This window comes from Rhinolophus sinicus, chromosome 6 (assembly GCF_057876585.1).
Source record: "Rhinolophus sinicus isolate RSI-liver-muscle chromosome 6, RSI-T2T, whole genome shotgun sequence".
Classification (NCBI taxonomy): Eukaryota; Metazoa; Chordata; class Mammalia; order Chiroptera; family Rhinolophidae; genus Rhinolophus; species Rhinolophus sinicus.
In genome coordinates, this window is record NC_142506.1 from 29,662,756 (window position 1) to 29,685,341 (window position 22,586).

The 22,586-nt window shown below is 46.2% G+C and overlaps 2 protein-coding genes across 10 annotated transcripts in view; one reads left to right on the plus strand and one right to left on the minus strand.

Moving 5' to 3' along the window:
* NCALD (neurocalcin delta) overlaps positions 1 to 10,993 on the plus strand; it is a 417,308-nt gene extending 406,315 nt beyond the window's left edge. For all 7 annotated transcript variants that reach the window (XM_074316352.2, XM_088799022.1, XM_074316353.2 and 4 more), the window contains 2 exons: positions 5,410 to 5,515; positions 8,312 to 10,993. In XM_074316352.2, the coding sequence (XP_074172453.1) occupies positions 5,410 to 5,515; positions 8,312 to 8,409 (204 nt within the window). In that variant the 3' untranslated portion in view covers positions 8,410 to 10,993. The remainder of the gene's footprint in view (positions 1 to 5,409; positions 5,516 to 8,311) is intronic.
* A 3,303-nt stretch (positions 10,994 to 14,296) lies between these two features.
* Positions 14,297 to 22,586, minus strand: part of GRHL2 (grainyhead like transcription factor 2) — a 151,486-nt gene continuing 143,196 nt past the window's right edge. For all 3 annotated transcript variants that reach the window (XM_019754156.3, XM_019754155.3, XM_019754154.3), the window contains exons 15-16: positions 19,484 to 19,548; positions 14,297 to 17,392 (exon numbers count right to left, since the gene is read on the minus strand). In XM_019754156.3, coding sequence (XP_019609715.3) covers positions 17,278 to 17,392; positions 19,484 to 19,548 — 180 coding nt within the window. In that variant the 3' untranslated portion in view covers positions 14,297 to 17,277. The remainder of the gene's footprint in view (positions 17,393 to 19,483; positions 19,549 to 22,586) is intronic.

Consider the following 22,586-nt stretch of genomic DNA (forward strand, 5'->3'; position numbering starts at 1 on the left):
GGTTGAAAAGGGGTATGGTCCTTAATCTCCCCCTTATCCTTTCCCCACCTGTGAAAGTGCCCGAAGCACCTCGGTAGAATTGTTAGGAAAGTTACTGATTTAAAATATTCTTCTAGCTCTAAATAAGAAAGTTCTTACACCATTCCAGATACATCGACATTCACCCCATTTTTAAAGTGTTTCCAAGGAAGACCCTCCTGACCTCTCTCTGCCATCCTCTCCTGGGATATAATAGCCTTCTAAGCAGAGTAGTGGTCTTTATCTATAATCTAAAATCAACCCTGTGCCTATTCATTTCTTTTGCCATTGGTTGGTGGTCATGCGGCCTTGGATGTCATGTTAGAAGACCCTGCATCTTCTGATGAGAAGAATCAGTCTGGTTTCCTTCAGAGAGAAGGTTGAGCTTTTAACTCTTGGAATCGTGCCTGCCCTCAGTTAATCCCACAAATTTTATCAGTTAGGATGTGAGTCCTTCCTTTCCAACATTCCAAGAGGGAAAAAGAAATATAGGACACCAGGAAGCTGGTAAGACCCGTGGCCACATGGCCTGCATGGGGCAGAGCCAGAGCTGGGCCCCTGGGTGTCCCATAGCTCTGCATTTATCCAGAGACAAGAATAGGGCTCTTCAAGTTTAATTAAGAACAGGATGTCCCTGCTGGGCCTCTCATTGATGTTGCTAAAAATATAGTAGGGAAGTAGCCTGGCCTCTCCATGGTTTAATCCCATTAAATTTGGGGGGGTGGGAATTGGAGCTAATAAAAGACATGATTTGTTTCAGATTGCTGTCTGGAGTTGTGTCTTTTCTCTCCCTGTGTTGTGGAGTCCTAGATTTTGAAGTTCTAATGCAATCAGCCTTGGGTTGTTGATGCCGTGGGAAGGGAGCAAAGGGACAGACAATTCCCTAAATGTGGTTTTGCAGGCTGTCATCCACTTACTTACTCTTGGGACCACTGGAATGCATCACCTCAACTCTTTGCTCACAGCTCTAGCACCACCCGCGTCATAGACCTGGTTTTGTGTAAGCCCCATGTGTGTGTTGATGCACATTTAAAAAATAAATAACTAAATCTAGTCTGAGTGCTATGAAAGCCATCTGGAAATGTGAACCTCTTAAAGGAGTACTCACTTCCTCTTCAGCCCCACAAGGTACTCAAACTTTGTGCGTCTTGCCTCATCCCAGAAACCCTGTTTGCAAATATATTCATGTAAGGGCACCCTGACATTTTTTGGATTTTTTTGTTTTGTTTTTGTTTTTTTTTATTACCCTTTTCTTATGTCTCAGTCCCAGCCCTATCCTTTCACCTAATAGCTAAAGATTAAAACTCTTAAAGACTTTCTGTTGAGTGTCAGAGCCTTGTCTTCTAATACAAATTCATTTGTTCATTTGGTCTTTCATTCATTTGCTCAACAATAGTATTAGTGGATAATCTCTAGAGTATTATACAGTTGACTTCCTGTCAGAATCTCATAATGATAATTTTATGAGCCCCAGCTCTTAGAGGCTGAGAGTTACAAGGAATGCTCCAGACCAGTGGGTTTTACTCGCCACCATGGGACCCAAGTGTAATATAGGTGTGGACTTTCATAACAACGATTAAGGCATTACTAGAGTCACCATATCCATCTAAATGGTGCTCATAAAAAATGGGGTGCTTTTCTTTCCAATGTGATGTCTCCCAAGCCCTTTGGCAGAGGATTGGTGTGATATAAAATAAGAAACAGCGTATCAGTCTTGATAATTGAAACCCTATTACCTACTACATAGTAGACAATAATTGTTAAATAAGTGATGACTAATAATTTTTTTAATTCTGTGAACACCATTGTCTGCAAATAAGGGAGTAGAGATGGATTTGGAAAGTAGGTGTCTTAAGAAAATCAAATTTATTATCAGTTCCTTCTTTTCGTTTCTCGTTGGAGAAATACAGATACCGTAACATGGTAAGTGAGGCCCCACTGTCGTGTCCTGACCTGCTCTTCAGCATAGCTTGTGCCACACTCACCTGCGTGCTCTCTTGGCCTTCTTACCCCCTCTTCCACCTCGGGTGTCCTTCACCTCTTCATCTCTTTGCTCAGTCATCACTCCTCAGGGCAGCCTACCCTACTGCTCCTGAGACGGCCTGATTTCCCCATTACATCATCTCAGAGCAGGAATCTTCCTTTGTAGCACCGTTTTCAACAAAGGTTTTACATTAATTTCTTTGATTATTTTAATAATACGGGTCTGCCTTATTTAAGAGTAAACCCCATGAAGGCAAGGATTGGGTAGATCATAAAGCCTGGTATATAATAGTTGATCAATAAATATTTGGTGCTTGGCGGAGTGAATGGATGGATGAGTGACGATGGCGGAGGGAGTAAACAGAGAACAGGGATTTTATTAACCTGGGTCTGTGGGTGGAATCCTGAATCCATGAACCCCTGAAGTTGTCTGCAATAGGGAGTATGTACCCATGAGCACATTTGCATGCTTTCTAAGGTAAGAGCTCATCACTTTTGATTGACTAAGGATCTTTCAGGGGTTTCACATGAATATGTTTAGTTATATGAATAAAAGGAGAAGAAAAAAAAGAGGGTGGGAAAATGAAGAAAAATACATTAAAGGAGAAAGGGGGAACCTTTATAATGGGAAGCAGGATAGAAGAAAATTGAAAGAAGAGGAAGAGCATAAAGAAGGTGATAGGGTGGGAACAGTTATTCCTGGATGAATCCTCTACACTTAGTGAGCCCAAGTCTGTGCAAGCCCATGTTAGGACCTGCCAGGGGTTCAATGAACAGCCAGACCTGATTGCCACCCTCACATCTAAACAGAGTGTCCTGGGTGACTACAATTCAGGGTGAGTGGAATGAAACGATCCAGGAGAGGTTTAGAGGGAGTTATTTGCTAGCACGAAGGAAGTGAGATTACACATAGCAGTAGAAGGAAGGAAGACCATGGTAGGCTTCCTGGAGGAGGGTAACATTTCAATCTGCCCTGACCATATGCATAAGACTTCAAGGAGAGGGGAGAGGGATAGGTGAGCACTCAGATGAGAGAAGAGTGTGAATAGCCAAGGTGTGTGTTGGACAGGTTGCCAGGCTCTTGACAGCCTTTGCAAATTATCTGAGTTGGGAGATGCCCTTTTTGGCCAGTTACAGACACAAAGAAGGTGGCACCTGGAATTACCAGGTGAGGTGACCTTATTGAGGCCAGAGCAGACTCAGGGAAGGAACAATCAAGCCGCAAAGAAGGTTGAGGATGTGCAATTACACAGAATCCTTAAGACTTTTGGCAAAAAGTGAACCTATGGTTTGCTCATCAATGTTCGTCCTGTATCCCTTGCACAGCTCCTGAAATGTGTCAAGTCTTGCTCCTTTAAAGCAGGCATGCTTATGTGATCTAGTGTGATACTGATTTCTAAATACTGTTTCTGTTGTGGTTTTAAGATTCCTGGGCTTGTGAATTCACAAAATACTTAGATTGTGTAAGTATGAAATTCCTGTGAGGTGTGTGTGAGTGTGTGTGTGTGTGTGCGCACGCGTGAGTATGTGTGTGCGCGTGAGTGTGCGTGTGAGTGTGTGTGTGTGTGCGCGTGTGAGTGTGTGTGTGTGTGTGTGTGCGCGCGCGCGCGCGCGCGTTAGTTGGTGCCACTGATTCCCATTTCACTGGATCAAGTTACAGAAAACCTCCCACGTGGGAGAAAAGCCCAGTAGAGGGTGCTAGACTTCAAGATATCACCAGTATAGAAAGACTCTTGCTTTCTACTCCTGTTACTGAACAGTCACCTGCCCTGAAATCTCAGCATCGCTTTTTCCATTTGTAAAAACAGCTCTAGCTCTATAGCCCTTCCCAGCTTCCCCAAGGAGCCAGGTATCCCCAGCAGCTTGGCACAGGGCACTCTCACCTCCAGCACAGATGGAGGTAAAGACCTGGAATGGAGGAGACAGCAAGTAGGGCGCCAGGAGGCAGACAGGTATGGCTCATTGCTTGCCTCCAGAGCACTTCAGTGAACATTTCTTGAGCAACTTGACTGTGGCTAAGTTTATCCCAGTGACTCCCATAATACCAGACAGGGCCCAGCTGTGAGCTTGACCTTCCTGCCAGGTAGAAGCGCTGTGGAGCCTTCTCTGGAGTTCAGCGAAAGCTGTGGATGGGTTCAAGACAGACTCAGGGAGTCTGGCCTGAGGGGTCCCTATGGGGTGGGATCAGCCCAAGGGGCAACATACTGGGTGAGTCCATTTTTCATTCTTGTTTAATCACTGAGATTAGAATACTTGCCCACTACCCCTTTCTCCAGAACATTTTAGGGACTTGAGGCAGGTTGATCCTAAATAATACTGTAACGCAGTTAAGTTCAGCCTTTAGTATCAATTTTTCTCTCACATTTCCCGTTTGGAAGCTGTCTCCCTTCAGCTGTCTTCCTTTCTCTTCTCCCTCCAATTACTCCACTGCATCCAGAGCACCAGAACTTTCCAGATTTTTCTGCCCATCCACTGGCAAAATCTACTTTTTAAAAAAACTTCTTCCTAGGGCTAAAGTTCCCAAAATGAGTCTGATTAGCAAAGTCATGGTCTGGGAATAAAAACAATGACTTTACATTATTCTTCCCACATGACAACTACATTTGTCAACTGAGGCCCTTACTGAGTTCCATGGGGGCTTCCGCACGTGGTGTGGGAGGTGGTTTCAGTACTGCTCACAAAACTTTCAGTAGGACCCTCTTTTGCTCCTCCGATTTCAGATGTACCCCGTTCATCTCCAGCTTGAGATTGCATAATTATTTAATCCAGGACTCAGATGGCAAACTGTTTCCATCTTGGGGATATTTGGGAACTTGCTGAGAAGGAATGTGAGGCCATTGTCACACAAACAGGGGGAAAGAGCATTGGATGGATTGGTAATGTCTGCCTGAGAGAAACTAGGGCACACACTTGCAGACTGTCCGGTTTTTACCATCCTGAGGGATCTAGCTGGAGACCACAGCACACACCTGTTCCTCTGGCCTGAGGAAGGTCATCTGCAGCCTTCTCCTAGAAGTGGGGTCCTCAGAACAGCAGCAGCAGCAGCATCACACAGGAGCTTGTTAGAAATGCAGAATCTCAAGACCCCCACCCCCGACCCAGCTCTACTCGATCAGATTCTGCATTTTCATGAGATTCCCAGGGGATTCATGTGCACACTGAAGTTTGGCACATGGGGGTGTGGTGGGTCTTCCTGCCAGCTGTCACTCCTGAAGGTTCTCGGTGCTGGAGCAAGCTCTGTGGGCCTGGTTTCTCCCACCAGTGACTGTGCATCTGTTTTCTACAGCAGCAAATCAGGGTGGGGGACATTCCCTTAACCCCCCGCATTTGGGAAATTTAATAACAGGGCTATTGTGTGCCCAACCAAACCTTCTTTCTGTCTCCTCACCATGTTGCTTCTGTCCCCAGGCAATCTATAAAATGGTTTCATCCGTAATGAAAATGCCTGAAGATGAGTCAACTCCAGAGAAAAGGACAGAAAAGATCTTCCGCCAGATGGACACCAACAGAGATGGTAGGAGGCCAGGGCTGCTTTGCTCTACTCAGGGTGGGGGCTGCTGGAAGGGCTGGGGGTATCCAAGCAGGAAATGCCGCTCGAGGACAAGGGATTGGCCACAAGGACCTGGCTCATGGCTCATCCTGTGTGCTCCCTGGTGGTGTAGGAAAGAAGAGGACCAGGGTGGGGACAGGCCCAGGAAACAGCAGGCTGGATGCCCACAGGCCCCTAATCAGAAAGTGGGGCAGGGGCTTGATGTCATTCCACCCCGTCCCTAGTAGCTTTCCCCCAGCCTGCCCACGAGTTTAGTGGGCTCTCCTGCACATGCTCTGAAATGTTGGATTTCCAGGAGCCAAGAGGGCCCCAGCAGCCGTTGTGGAGGTGGGGGTAGGAAGGGAGCTAGGTGGCCATTAGGTTCTACCCTGCGGGTACCACCCACAATTCAAATCTAACAAGGGGTGCAAAGCAAACCGAAGTGGAAAGGAAGGTTGGATTTCAAACTCAAGAACAGAGGGTTTTAGAAGTTGGGTTGCAGGACAGAATGCAGGAGGATCGATCTACTTGGAATTTTGAATAAACCACAAGTGATGTTTTCATATAAATATGCCCTATACAATATTTGGGACATATTTATATGAAAACAAATTGTTTATTGTTTATTTGAAATTCAAAATTAACTGAGTCATTTGCCAAATCTGACAACTCAATGTAGGTGTAAAACCTGAGATGAAAGTGCTAAGCCTGGAGCCTGGGCCATGATAAGCCCCCATCTGTAGCTCTTACTGTGTCCTGCTGGGTGATCCCAGCAATTCTTGTCAGTGATGAGCTGACAGACAGACTGACAGAAGGCTGTGTAGTAGAGCGAGACTGTCTTTCTAATCCCACAGCCCCTGGGGCACCCGTTGCCTGAGAATCTGGGTTTGCCAGGTTCAAGCCAATCTATTTGCTTCCTCTCCCTCACAAAGGTGCTATTACATCCTATTACTTCCCGTAGGCACCTTGATTCACAGCAGATAGTTTGATGGTTTTTGCAAAGACTAAATAAACACAGGATTATTTTAATAGTTGACGGACTTGCTGATGTAAAGCGGCACGTTTTGCTCGTGCTCCAGGGAACACAGCTGAGTTTGTGCCTTGCCCGAGGCCCAGCCACCTCTTTAGAATAGGGCTAAAGGCTGGGAGAAGGGCCACACACTGCAGGATAAAACTCGCTGTGTGTTGATAGTAGGTGAGAAGTTTGGGTCCCCGCACTGGGGCTCACAGTGGGATCACAGAGCACCAGGAGCTTGCTGCACAGCTCATTGCTATGCTTCTGGACCCCTGCCTGCTGCAGAGGCCTCACCTAGAGTCTCCTGCCATTAGATTCCTTTTGGTAGAAGCTCTGCCTCTAACCCCTGGCTGCTGACGTGAAAAGTCTGGCCTGCAGGCAAGTTAACCCAGGCGCCAACTCTGAAGCACATGGTAGTTAACCCGATAGAGGCTGAGGTATTCACTGAATGCAGAATTGGCCCTGCCGCTCCAGACTTGGGGTCTCAGAGCTGCCCTTTGGGAGATCCCAAAGTGGTCAAGTGACCGCTCCCATCTTCTTTCCCTCACGCCAGCCTTCAAACCTGAGGAAGTTGTCACCATTTTAACCACTGTTCAAGCCCGGGCATAGCTCATAAAAAATGGCCAGAACACAAACCTTAGAAGGGGCCTGCTCTACATATTGAAAATAAATAGAAAAATAAATCCTGCCTTGCTCCTTCATGTGGATAAGGTGGATTTGGTTAACCAAGAACTAGGTGCTGGGGGAGGGGGTTGTGGCTAATGGGAAGACGTATTTGTTGGAGTCTGGAGGGTAGGGTTCGTGAAGGCTTCAATAGATAGCATCCGCCTGCCTGGAGCTGGAATAAGTTGAAAAAATAAAGAGCAGTAATCGAAGCCAGAGGACGAGCTTCCTTCGAGGGTGCAGCTCAGTGAGACCTCCTGATGGAGTGGGGACAAAACCCTTAGCAGCAGGGAGGAAGGCAGGCACTGCACTGATTTGGAGGGGTGGGAACAGACAGGAGCGAGTCCTCCACAGGCAGCCCCTGCCAATGGAAAGAAGAGAGCAGAGCTGAACAGGGAGGCCCAGCTGCTCTTCCTAGGAGGGGTCCTTCTGGAAGCACCAGGAATGGAGGACAGGCTTTGCCTCCTCCCCGCAGAGAATTTGACTGGGGGACCTGGAAGGGCATTTAATACCTACTCCAGCTTACTCTGGAAGGAAAGGGACTCAGGGTAGGAGTGGGAGGCCAGTCAGCCCAGTGTCCCTCCTCCAGCCTGTCAGGGCAGCAGGGACCCACCGGGATACCTCTCTGCCTCCCTCACATACACTTTTATTCTCCTTACTTCATATGAAGGTGCAGCTGTCCTCACATGCTGTCCAGAAAGGGGCCCTCCGCCAGGTATCTGTGCAGAGGTTCCCAGTGACAGCATGGGAATAGACCTGGTGCTGCGAGAGCCCAGCTCGGTTTCATAATGGCTCGGGACATTTGTTCTACAAATACTGAGTGAGTCCCTCCAGGGCACCTGAAGCTGGAAGAGCCAGGAGGGCAGGGTTCACATCAGAGCCACCCAGCACCACAGCAGGGTGGGCACAGAGTGGGCTCTCAGGGAGCAGTAGCAGTGCTAGGTGCTGGCTTTGAGATGGTGAACAAGACCCTGCCCTGTGAGTCCCACATCAGAATGGTGTGGGACAAAGGGACAAAGGGAGTCATCGCTGCCACCAGGATGTCCTGAGAACAGTGTAAGTTCATGCACTTGCTGCTGCTCACCCATCTTCTTGCTTTCTAGGAAAACTGTCCCTGGAAGAGTTCATCCGAGGGGCCAAGAGCGACCCATCCATAGTGCGCCTCCTGCAGTGTGACCCCAGCAGCGCCGGCCAGTTCTGAGCCTGCACCCCAGGAATCGTAGAGCTGCTTGTGTTCCCTTGTGATTTTTCTTTTTAATAATTTTTTTTTTTTTTTTGCCAAACAATATTGACGGTGATGCTGTTCCCTGTGCGGTCAGATGCACCTTCCTCCGTGATGCCCGCCTTCAGCTTCTTTTGTCCTGGATGCTTCGTGGGGCTGCCCAGAGCCCCAGTGCACTTGTGGAGAGCATGGACAGTGCTGTCGTGCACAGGCTTTGTGGTGTTCATTGCTCTGATGATTTCTAATCGTTATTATTATTATTTTGTCTTGATTCTAATGTCTCTATTCCAAAACTGAAGACTCGGGGAGGCAAGGGAGGGGAAATCAATCCAGTGCAATGATGCTATTGCAAGCTGCAAGGGGCTTGTTTGAAAAACAAAACTCCCCCTGGATCTGCTGTCACACATGCCCTAGGGATGATGTCACCAGATTCAGGATCCCCAAGGACAAGGAACCCTCTGGGGCCAGGCTATTAAAGGACCCGGGGAATTTCCCCTGCTGTCCCTCTCCACCTTCCTCCCCCAGCAGGCTGTAGTTTCTAAGCTGTGAACATTTTAAGGTAAATTAATAGGGGAGAGGCAAAAGATGGCTCAGCTATTTTTTCACAGGTTTACACTGGTTGAGCTAAGATGAGTTTCTTTGGAAATTTAAACACAAATGGTAACTTATATTTCGAGACCAGACCCATCTTGTTGCCTCTTGTGATTTAAAAAAAAAAAAAAAAATGCTGTACATAAAATATTGGGTATTGCAGACCAAATTAAGTGTTTTGCCTTGTTTAAATGAACTGCATGTTTAGCGAGCACTAATCCAATCTTATTACAGAAGACTGTTTCTAGTAGCTTATTGTGAAGTAAGCCAACTATAATGAATGTCTATGTCTTGTTTTAAAGTCATATCTGTCTTTGCACAAATGCACCAACCAACAGGTATATTTTATATATTCCAGAAAAGTACAAAGTAACCATGACTAGGGCCCCAATTTAATTTTGAATGTTTTTCTGGAGTGGCAGTGCCTGGAGAATAGAAGCAGGTTTACGTGAGCCACATCAATCCGAGCACCAAAAGGGTAATATTTATGAGATGTGAGGTGATGGTTTGCCCACCCAGCCCAGCAGCTCATTGGTAATGTGACATTGGAGTGTGGTGCTTTTCTGAGCAGATCAATATTATGTAGACCCCCCTCTCCCCAATCGCATAAAGTTTCAGGACATCCCAGTGGTTTGATCCACATGAATGGTTAGGGAGCCATATCTGGAATGGTGGCTTTCCAGTCCCCAAGTAGCCCACCAGAGCCAGAGGTTGGGCAATCATCTGATTCATCATGAAGAAGGCGTGGGCAAGTGCGTCTGTGGCTTCCAAGGCCCATTATGGAGAACCAAGAAGCATTTTCCATCACCATGTTCTTTGAATGCCAATTTCTATTTCTAGAAGTGACAACACAAATCTGAGTTGCTGTTCAGTCTAGTGACCTCATACGTACTAATTTGAATTAAAAGTTAAGAGTCAAAATTGCTGGCCATAGGGAAGCATTTTCATAAGCCGTAGGCATGAGGAAGCTCAAACATCCAAGGATGTAGATGGGAGAACCTGCCCCAAGAAAAGGCAGAGAGGTCCCCAGTGGGTCTGCTGCCGCCACACTGCTTCCTGTAGACTGAGAACCACAACAAAGTAGACATCATAACCACCAGGAAAATGATGCTGAGCCCATTCTAATCTCCAGATTCCTGCCTCTTACTTGAGTCCATTGTAACGGGTAGCAAAAATCCAAATTTGTGTGGTTGACCAAAATGAACCAGCTTTACAGGGTGAAATTTTGAGACCTGGACATAGTAAAATAATCTTATTCTTCCTCTGAGTGTCAGTTTCTCATAGTGGTTTTATACTGAGACTTGCCAAGTTCCTCTATGGTTCAAGTGGTAAAATCGGGTTTTGAAAAACAGGGAATTAAGACATGGAGTGCAGAGCGGGCAAGGGAACCCAGCGCCTCTATCAATAGTGTTCAGGAAGTGTATCCCGCTTATTGCTGTTCTTAATTGAAGACCTAATTCCTCCTTTTAGTTCTCCTTAGATGGTGGAGTCAGTTAATGCTTGGAAAAGTCACCTGGACTCTCTGCTGTCGGCCGTGACATCTTGTTGAGCCAGACTCATTCTGTTCCCTAGAACCTAGAACTGGAGTGAGGAGCAGGGAAGAGGGTCTCCAGCTGTTTAGGAAAGAAAACAGAGCCTGACGCATGGCTAAAAACACCCCCACACCCGGGGGGTACAGAGAAGCCCTGGTTCTGGCCCTCCATTGATCCTGTCTGTATTTTCTCAAGGATTGTTTTTCTTCTCCTCCTTCCCAGGAAGGTCTTTGTATGTCTGATCCAGTGCACTCCAGTTTGGCTAAGGGACTCTGCAGCACCAAGTAGGCTGGATGCCTAAAGGTTTATGTCACTCCTGTGCTGGGCTGTTCATTGTCATTGCTGTGTTGAGGGACCTCTGGAAATGGAGTCTGTCCTGCCTGAAATCAAGCCAGCCTGTGATGTTCAAGGGACTGGAATAAAGTGACTTGCAACTTGAAGGATGAGACAGAGTCATTGACTGTTCATACCCTTGTTTAGGGTGGGAAGGGGTGCTGAGGGTGCTATCATCCCACCTTGTCTCTATGCCCCAGGGGGCACTTGCCACAAGTGGATTTAATTTTATATATATATATTATACATATGTAATTTATATATGTATGTATGTGTGTGTGTGTATATATATATATATATATATATCTCCCATCATATGGAGTGGCTCCTATATCAGTTGACGCTGGCAGTCCAGCACGTTGATTGTTTAAAATGACTGTCTGGGCCATGAGGTTTCCGCACCTAATCAGCTGAGTCCTGCCTGTGTGTGGGTCCAGGTGCTGATACTGGCCTCCTCCTCGGTATGGTTGCTGCCCTAGCTCAGTGGTCAGCACTGGCCAGAAATTTTCTGGTTTTTGAGGTGGCTGAAGAAATAAAAAAAACATCGACCCCTGCATTTTCCAAGGCACTAGAGTATCAGTTGCATCTACCTAACATATAAAGATTGTTGCAAAGTGAAAAGATGTTCAGGCCAAGGGTATAACCAATGGTACATTCATTTCAAACAGGTTTCTCTACACTGGAATGCTGGGCATTTGGCCGGGACTCAGACTGGCCCTTAGATGGGGCACTTGCTGCGCTGGGTGTTAATGTGCCATGCCTCGTCCCAGCTCTCTCTGGGCTTGCAAACAATGATCACCCTGAAGACGCTCCACAGTGTGGAGTTAACGCCCTAGGGAAGCTCAGGGAGGCTTATTTCATAACTTCTTTTCTCCAGCAGATGGATGGCATTTTAATAGTTCTCTAGAAGGGATTGGTGAAACGCCTTCAAAATTCTGGGCAGCTCAGCTTGTTGACCCTTATTAAATACTCATAGCTCTGCCATGAGTATATCGCTCATCTGTAGACAGACAGATGGACAGTCTCACTCAAAACATACCTTTCCAATATCAGTATTTAATCACTTTGCTGCGCTTGCATTGGGTGTTCAGTGCTGAGCCAACACAGTTCTAAGCACTATAGTCCTGAAGGTGGAGGAGAAGTAGGGACAAGAATTATCAGCAAAGAAGCAGGAAACCAAGCTCACGGCTCAGCTGGTAAGTTCTGTCCAACGCCATGAAAATGACTATGAAGTAACTTACACCCACCTAGGATGGCAGGGCAGAAATCAAGTTCTTTCCTGAGTGGTGCCTGAGAGGTGTTTGCTACCCAGGCAACAGGCAGGTGACACGTGCCTTTAGTGTCCTTTCAATATCCCCTTCCTCTCTTTTGCTACGAATGGCTGATCAGAGGCCCCCACTGTTTCCTAGAATTCCCAAGTCTCCGAAATTAACCTGTGCGTCTATTTAAGTAGAGTTCAGACAAATGTAGGGATGAAGGACCCCAGGGACGAAGGGTGTATCATAACAAGGTGCTAAACTAGAAAACCCACTCAGGGAATGTGTACATGTAAAAGTAGAGCCCCAGTGGATCTCTACTGATCTTTTTAGGAGATTGGCTGTGATGACCACAGAGGTTCAGATCTTCTGTTGCGAGAACCTACCTGCTGCTGGAAGCACCGCTGATTGACAGGCTCCAATCACAGCCTTTGCAGCCACCTTCACTCTGAGGCCATGCTTTCCCAGGGCTGCTCGCAGTCAATGACTGTGCATGGCGGGGGTATTAGAACTGGGTCATTCTTGTCCTACAAGGGATTCTTCCTGCCTATGACCTTCCTCAGGAACCCTCTGCTGGCCTGGCCAAGGCAGTCTGAGGCGTCTGCTGCCCAAGCTTCCTTCCTTCCCTCTCTCCTTTTGCTTGGGCCAGTCTGCATGCTCTGTCTTGCCTGCTTGTTTCCCCTTGATCCTTCACGTGAATTCCCCCAATGAATCTCTTGAACATCTAATCCTATCTTGGCTTCTGCTTCCTGGAGGACGTGGACTGGCCCAGATACCATCCCCTTCCCCTTTCCTACTGACCCTCAGATCCATAGGGTTCAGGCACTTGAGTGGGCAGCCTTCTCAAAGTGAGGTTCACATTTGGTGACCTCTCATCCCATTGTGAAAAGCCAAGGGTTTGTGTGCCTTAGGACTGAGGGGATAACGGAGTCCTGACTCCCCTAGGGTTCACCCCTATTATTGTGCTGATGATGCCAGGCTGTTACCACTTGGCACATCACAGCCTCTGAGGGCAGACTGCAGCTGCCTCTAATCTGCCTCTTTGTCCCCAGCAAGGGGCATAGCACCTGGTCCATAGTAACTGAACTGAACTGGTATAGGCAGAAGGTCAAAGGTGGAACTGGACCCTCGGGCCCTGAGAATTGGTCATCCCGGCCTACCCACCTAGAGTCCCAGGACAGGGAGGTGGGAGGAGGGGTGGCACACATGGTGAACCAAGTTCACGGGACAGCAGGACAACGACTGCCATGCATCCAGGGAGTGGGTGCCTCAGGGGAGGTGCGGAGACCAGCTGCAGCCTCAGCAGGACCTGTAGGCAATGGCTTCAGACCCTCTACTGAGACTGGAACATGGATCCTGGCAAAAGGCCCCATGGCCCATTTCTCATCCACCGATCTCTCCAGAAGCCCCTTCAATAAGCACTTCTCCCAGCCTCCTCTTCCCTGCGCCCTGGCCCAGCATAGAAGCTGCTGGGGATGAACCTAGGGAAGGCTTTCTGAAGGAAACTTTTTAGCTAAGATTTGAAAGCTGGGGACATGGAGAGACAGAGAGGTGAGATGTAGAATATAGAAATGCTACTTGTTTGGAACAGAGAGGCTCTCGGGACGATGGTTGAAGGCGTATATATAGGTGGTGTTCACTGAGGAAACACCAGTAAGTACTGTGATAATGAGTCGTGTTCACATCTGAGCTGACAGATACCAGCAAGCCTGTGGGTTCCAGGGCAAGAGATTGCTGTGATGAAACTGGAGTTTCAGCCATGTGGTCTTGGCCCATGTAGAGATTGGTGCAGATGAACTACGGAACAGGAAAGCTCTGTGGTTAGTCAGTGGGGTGAGTGAGCTGGGTGTGAGGAAGGCCGCAGTGGTCGGACAGAACCTCCTCCCTGCCCTGAGGAACTGGCCAAGAATAGCCACCCTGTTGGCCTGTCACGGTTGCACTGAAAGTCTCTTGGGCTCCTTCAGCCCTCTTTTCACTTAACCTTGGGGTAGGACCCAACAAGTCACCCACAAGAGGAAATACTCACTGTGTTGAAGCCTAGTGCTCACAGGTACCCAAGGGGAGCCTAGAATCTGCCAAGCTTACACAGAGGTTCCTTTCCATTCAGGCAAAGACCCCTCACACCAACCTCATGGAAAGTACCAGACACTGTCGTTTACTCTTACTTTATGAATATTTATTTTTTTCTTCTTAAAAATGTACAAAAAATAAAATAACTGTATTTATAGTTTATAGATTCCCCTTCTCCCATTTACAAAACTATTAAGTTACATCTGCTTTTTTTCTTAAACACGAGAGCATTGTTCATCTATCAATCTCCCTTGCTTATCTTTAAGAAAGGGCTGTTCATAGAATTTGGCACAAACCCTCTGTTTCTGCTGCCTTTTCACAATTTTAAATAAGAAGGAAATAAATGTTTGATTCATTTCATGCTTCCTAAGTTTCTGGCCTGGGACACGCCTTAGTCTTTTAGGATCCAATTCCAAGATGACGTGTGATTGCATTTTCCTGTTGGCCCCAATTTCCAAACACCTGTAAAGTCTAAGCAGTTTGGGTATGTCTTTAAAAAACACTTGTTTCACATGTCCCTTAGTTTACATGGATTTTTTTTTAAAGCTAATTTATTTGAGTGTGATTCATTTAAGGGACAAAAAAAAAAAAAGAGGAGGCAAATTTTCCTCTTTTTGGAGTGTTTTTGCTCAGGAAATGTTCTTCATCAAAGCTCTGATAACATACACAGTGAAAGACACATCATGGCTAAGCCACGGGCACTCTGAGAATGCAGAGGGGGCGGGACAGGTGGGAGGTGACACTCTGCACCACCCTTTGGTGGCATTGACCTCATGTTCTTTGTTCTGGCAGTGGTCACCACAGTGATTGCTCAGGGGCCTGGGACAAATGCAAAAGCATCTCTTATTCATCCTCTGCCTAGGGCAGGACCTGCAAACATTTTTTTTCCACAGAGGCTAAAGAGAGAAGTGTAGGTAACCTGTGTCAAACTGCCGAAAATGTGATCTTTTCCCTGCCCTGGAGTCCTATGCCCCAGCCCAACAGTATGTGCCATCCCACCTGCCAGTCATGTTTGAAACCACGCCTAAGGCAAGGAGCACGGGAAGTGCATAGTACATCAGGTATTGCCGACACCGAATGTGCCCATCTTGGAACAGAGCTCCATTAGTTCCCAGGAGGCTCTCCCAGCTGCTGGCCCAGCGCATGGAAGTCACAGAGTGGATGGAGGACGATGGGACAGACTGAAGCAGAGCTGAATCCAGGTTGCAAACCTTTGGCATCGCGGGGAGGGGTAAGGCGTCCAGAAGACACACAGAAAGGTGCCCCCTCACCAGCACCCAGAGGTTTCCCCAGGCACGGCACCTGCCCTCCATTGCAATTCAAATCCTCTGCAGCCTCAAGGAGAAATGGCTGAGCTGGAAGCAGCCCTTCCATCCTGCTCTGGGCCCCTGGGGCAGGTGGGGTGGGAGGGCAGGGAGCCCTTGGAGAGCCCCCAGGTAAGATGTCAAAGTGCTTTACAAACAAATGTGGGCCTTTACATAGAACCTGTCCTGGATCCTGGACCTTGGCTGGCAGACGTGTCTAACTACCAAAAAGCTAGTGCTTCCACCTACACGGGTGAAGGCAAACCACTAGTCCCTCAAAGAGAACGGCAGTCCAAGACGGTTCATGATCATTTAGGGAAGCAGTTTTCCTCCTCTTGGTCTCCCAGGGCACGCAGCAGGAGATGGGGTTCTCCTCTGGAGGCTGGTTGCAGAAGAGCCAGGGCCCTTGGGGGGCACGGTCCTTCCCTCCCTCCCTCCAAATCCAGCAGCCAGGAGCAGAGGTGGCTGGTGCCTCCCTCTCTGGTGAGGCCCAAGAGGCAGCCCCCAGCCTGCCCATTCAGAGCTGAGCTGTTGGCAACGTTCTCAGAACTGCAGTCAGGCTTTTAAGGGGGCCACTTGAGATGAAGGACGTGCTTGTAAGCTGCGCGGCACTGCACAGTGGCCAGGCTCCTGATGACAGCCAAGGAGTTTTGCAGCGGGCCCCAGTGACAGGGCCCTGGTGGCAACCCCCCTGCAGTTTCTCCAGAAAGCTCAGGCAGTGCTGACACCAAAGCAGAGGAGCTGGGGCCTCAGACAATCTGACATTTCCCACAAGACCGCTTAGAGGGAGACTCAAGCAAAGCATGTCACCATGAGATAAAGGTGGTGGCCTCCAGGGTGGGTTGTGCCCTTGGAGAGGAGATGGGGCTCCTTCTGTGGACAGGCTCGAGCCCCCAGCATCCTACAGGAGCGTCCATCTTGGCACCCGCTGCAGTCACCTGACACCCTGAAGGCCACTTCCCTAGCCCAGAGTGTCTCCTGAACAGCACAGAGGCAGAAACCTCTTGTAGGAAGCAGTCTCCGGGTATGTGCCTCCCCTAGGCCAGTGGCAGTAAACATGCCCACATACCACAGATAAAATATATTATTGCAATATTATGAACACTATGTACATGATAGCCAGGCATATCTTCTGTGTCACTAATTACATGGTAGCTGAATGTCCTCCTGTACAAGGCCTGGTGGCCACTCACTGGGGATCCCTGGAGGTATCTAGCAAGATGCCCTTCTCCAGAGCAACCTGAAGGGTTGACCAGTAAGGCAGCGTCCATGTCTTTCCCCACCTCTGACTACGGCGCCAAGCAGCAGCTCATGTGGTCCAGCCACGCGGGAGAAGTGGAGCGAGCGGTAAGACCAACGGGATGAGACCTTCTAAGGCTACTCGAGATGAATAGATTGGCGGTGTTTCCCTTGAAGGGGTGGGCTCTGGATGGTGTCCTCTGGAGCCAGCAGGGACCTGCAGAGTCCTGGCGGGCCTGGCCCTGGGCTCTGGAACAGGGTGGACAATAAATAAGGGTCTGACAGGCCCAAAGCCCCTTCCCAAGGGGCTTGGGCCTCAGCTGCACAGCAGGAGCTGGTGGACGGGCCAAACACACTGACAAGGAATGGGGCTTGGTGCCTTGCCCTGCCCCTGAGCGCAGTCGTGTAACAGCAGTTGTGAGATGGGTGAGGTGGGTCTGTGGGCTCTGGGGCCAGGGCCTCCATCTCTCCCGCGGAGGAATGCACTGAGGGCTCCTGCCGAGGGCAAGCCGAGACCAGGGCTCAGATTTCCATGAGTGTGATCTTGAAGCCTTCCACCATGCTCTCCATGTTGAGGATGAAGGTGTCCTCGTTCGAGTAGTGCTCAATGATGTTGTCGTCCATGTTCACCAAGATGCTGCCAGGGTGGGGGGAGGGGGATGGAAGACAAGAAACAAAAATGCCGTGAGCCGTGTGCTCAGCAGGCTCCAGGCTGGGGTTCCCTTTGCTATTCTTTGCAAGAGAGGCTAGGAGGACGAGGCAGGGGAAGAAGACACTCATTATATTTTCTTTCTCCAGAAAGCAGTTTGAGGAAAGCAAAGCCTCGACGTCTCAGAACTAACCTCAAGACTGTTTACTAAACAGGGCTTCAGGGCTCATTCAATCCAACTGTCTTGCTCTATCGACTGGTAAACGGAAGTTAACAGAGTCTCCTGAACCCACAGATTTAGCTATTGACAGAGCCAGGGCCTAAACAGTTAGGTCCCTTATTTTCATTAAACAATACTGATTCTTGAAAATGCATCTTAAAAAGTATTTCATACTTAGGAGGAAGAGGAAAATAAACAAGAATTTGGAAAACAAACAAGTATAGCTCAGCTATCCTTTCTGAGCATGTAATGTGTCCCAGTGTTTCAGGGACCTTGCATTTCATCCTCACAGCAATCTAGAAGGTAGGTGTGACCACTGCCATTGTGCAAATGAAAAAGTGAGCTCAGTGAGGTTAAATCATTTCCCCAAGTTCAGCTCGACCATGACTGAGCTAGGTTTTGAAACTAGATTTGTCTCAGTCTGAAGCTCATACTTGCCCACATGTGAACTACTCCTCGGTTAACCATCCCCAGTGGATTTAGTTTTAAGAAAACCAGCAACATTCAGGGTCTGTCCATGATTTAACCCCTTTCATCGAAGTCACAGAGATCTTAGTTTGAGAATAAAGAACTGACTCTCATGTACGGCTCTGTGTCATCAGGCACGTTGTTTAGACTTTCAGAGCTTCAGTTTATTCTTCTGCAAAACTGAAAATAACAACCCTGCTTTAAAGGCTTGTTGTTAGGATTAAAGCATTTAGCACAGGGCCGGATGCAGTGCTCAGTGAAAGTGAGATGTTATCACCATTGGCATGTACGTCGGCACTGAGGTTCTGATCAGCAGCAAGGCCGTGAGACACCACTCAAATCTCACTATCAGAGAATAAACACAGCCCACTTCACTGACCTTGGAAAAAACTGTAATATGCATGTTAGTGACCTTTCCGACAAGGGCTCAAGCGGAAAGCGTTTCTTCCTTGACTCCCAATCAACCAAAAGACTCCGTCACTCCGAAAGCCTGAGCTTCCCAGATAATCAATTTCCTTTATGAAAGACGCCCAGAGAAGGGTTTAAAGACCTATTTTCTGCTTTTTGTAGGGGAATGGCTCCAGAAGCTGATTCGGTGGAGACACTCTCCTGGCACTAGATCCAGCTCCTGCAGCCTCTGCCCTTGGGGCCTCACACACAAGAAGCCCCAGGAGTACTGGAGGTGGCACAGAGCAATGAGGAGACAAGCACTTCCGCTTTGGGGCCACAGACCTGGGTTCAAATCTGTCCCACCTACTAAACATGAGACCTTGGGCAAGATGTTTAACCTCCACTTGGCTCAGTTTCCTCATCAGTATATTAGGGATAAGAACCTACCTCATAGAGTCGTGAGGAATTATGGAGCAATGCACACAAAGCTCGTAGCAAGGGACCCAGAATCTCTGAACGCCCAATAAATGAGAGCTATTGCTCTTAACACTGAGAACAAGCAGGTCCAATGGTCATTTAAATCATTTTGTTAATAATTATCTCAGAAGAATGAATCCTTTTTGTTCCTCCTGTCCCACCCTGAAACCAACCCCAAGAGCAACATGGGATTCCCTATAAACCCCACTTTCTACAGAAGGGTGACTTCGCCACTCTTCCAGTGCCACTCGCCCCATTTCTTGACCCCTCTATTCCACCCACTAATCCTGTCACTGGATTAGGGCATCTCAGCTGGCATGCTGACAATGCACTATCACACTCCCCCTCTCTCTCATTAAAGGTCTTCAAAATGTATTGCACTCACAAGCTACTTACTTGGATGGATGACAATTTTTATAAAAGGCGGACAACAGAACTAACAAAAAGAGGCATCTTTTTTTTTTTTAAGCACTATGTTGACTTATCTGATTTGGAAATCAATTTAAGTTCAGTTTCTTTCTTACCCTTTTTTGCTTTTCTTGTACAGCTTTGCTATCTTCTCCACAGGCAGCCCGTATTTCTCAGATATCTGTAACATCAATAATAAAAAGGCAGATGAACACAGAAGGGGAGCCCAAGCAGAGGCAGAGAGAAAGTTCCAACTTCACTCTCTTGGAGATTTTCCTGAGTGCCAGTGACCTTCACTCATGAGTCAAACTCTCAAAATGTCTCACTTGCAAGACTCTCCCTTTGGACAAACTTTAAATCATTCCACAATAGATTCAGCCACATGAAATTTAATCGATGATGAAGGTGTCATTTCAGATCAGTCAGAAAAAGATGGACTCTAATCATTATATTGAATTAAACAGGTAGCCATATAGAAAAAATTTAACAAGTTAAGCTAGATCCCTTCTCCATTCCTTATATCAAAATAAATCAGATCAAAGATTTACATGTGAAAAATAAAACCATTTAAGAAGAAACAAGTCAATTCTTTGTATAGATATCATCTTTAAGTAAGGAAGAGCTTTCCAAGCAAGGTATGAAACCTGAAGAAAAAAGGTCAAAAGGTTGATAAAACAACATAGAATTTAAAAGACCAGTACAGCAAAAACCACCATAAACAGCTGAGGACAAATAGTACACTGGGAAACATTTTGCAACACAAATGATAGACATGGAACTAACTTCCTTAAGTTAGAAAGAACCCCTGCAAATAATAATAATCACCACCATCATTATCACCATCATCATCATCATCATCATCATCATCATCATCATAACAATTCAATGGGAAAAGGAAGAAAACATCGTGAAGTAATTCACAAGAAAAATACAATAGGACAATAAGCGTATGAAAAATGCACTACTTCATACGTAGTTTAAAAGTTCAAATTACAGCAACAGTAGGATACTACTTTTAATCTATCAGATTAACAAAAACTAAAAAATTGATAATGCAGTGTCAGCCAGAGTATGAGAAACAACTCTTATATTCCATAGATGGGAAAGCAATAAGCTCAACCTTTTTGGAGGGAAATTTGGCAGAAGCTATTGAAATTTAAAATGCATATATCCTTTGACCCATATATTCCACATCTAGTTATCTGGTCTACAGAAAAACACTCAGATGTACGCAAAGCTCTTCAAAGCATCACTGTTCAAAATAAAGAAACTGCTAAAACCATAAGCACATCTTGATATTTTCACAGTTGAAAACCATGCAGTCATTCAATAGTTAAAAGAAATGTGGGAAGCCTACGAAGGTTGGACAATTAAGTTCACAAACTTTCCACTGTGTAAATGAACAGTGGAAAGTTTGAGAACTTAAATTGTCTGACTTTTTGTATATGAAAAAAAATGTTCTTAACATACTAAGGGGGGGAATCAAGTTGCAAAACAGTATATATATAAAATGTGATCCCATTTGTATTTTCAAAAAAATATATGTAAGTAAATTGAAAACATATCAAGGACCCACCAATCTACTAACAGGAGCTACCTTGGAAGAATGGACAGAAATAAGAAGATTCTTTTACTTTTTACTTTGTTCAATCCTGTACTATTTATTTTATTTTCACAACGATTATGATTCACTTTTCTAACTATAAAGTAATAATACCGGTAGTTTAGAGATGAAGTCTGGGGTGACTTACCCTAAATGCCTTTCATGCCTTCCCCCTCCCAAATCCATTCTGCTGGCCTCTGCTGAGCCCAGTGGCTGATGGGGCTCACTAACAGCTGAGACAGGTGAGGCTTGAATTTAGACTACTGGGCAGTCTAGCAGGGGCTAAGAAAAGAGGCTAAAGAGCGCTACGGCCAATGCAGGATAGCTTTGGATCCTGGGAAGAGCTTATTCTCTGTGTACAGAACTCCTGTTGGAGGCATCCACTTTGGCAGAACATAAAAGAGCATTTATGAAGATCATAAAAGAACGCTTGTGAAGATTGCTGTACAGCACACATACACAAAATTCTGATCTAAAATTACCATTACTGAATGAAAAAAAATTTAAAAGTTCAGTAAATGAACTGAAAGATACATGGTCAATACAGCAAACCAGTAAGTATTAGGAAAGATCAATTAGAAAAACAATTTCAAAGTACAAAGCAAAACACATAGCTAGATGAAAATCATGAAGAAAAAGAGATTTGAAGAATAGAGGCAGGCCATTTAAGATGTGAATACCGGAAGCCCCAGACAGAGAAAGAGGAACAGATGAAGAAGGGGAAATCGTTAAACAAATAACAGAAAAATGACCATGTTTTGGGGTATGAGGGGAGTATTCTGAATCCCAAGAGAGATCAATAAGAAAAGACTCATACATCTGGCCATTCTGAAAAGTGCCAGATCTCCAAGGGTAACAAAAACATTCTGGAACCTCCCAGACAGAAAGAGTTACAAAACAAAACAAAACAAAACAAAAAGGGAGGAGGAGGAGGAGCAGAAAGAGAAGGAGAAGAAGAAGAAGAAACCTAATTCAGTCCTCTCATCTGCAACACTACAAACCGAAGGCCAGTGGAATGACCTTTACGGACTACTGAGAAAAAGACTTCACCAGAATCCTATACACCAACAAGCTATCCCTCACTCCTCAGGGTGAAAGAACAGCATCTAAGACATGCAAGGATTCAGAGAGCATTTCACCTAAATATCCCATTTGAGAAAAATACAAAAGAACCTTATCTAAACAGAAAATGCATCAGAACAGAGAGTTCATCTAGGCCAAGGGGGGGAGTAAAAAGAAAGCAACCAGTGTTGTGCCATAAAGGTAGATAGATGATAGATAGATAGATAGATAGATAGATAGATAGATAGATAGATAGATAGATAGATAGAGAGATAGACTCTATATATACATATATATTCTTTATATGTATATATAATATCTATATATGTACCATATACATTTATATATATAATATCTATATATATACCATATATGTACCAAGTTCGTGAACTTGTTGCAATGATGTTGCTAACCTTTTTTGGTATCAGAGAGATTATTCATTATGTAGTTGTACCAACTGGACAAACAGTTAACCAAGTTTACTATTTGGAATTGCTGAAAAGACTGCATGAAAAAGTTAGACACCCTGAACTTTTCACCAACAATTCATGGCT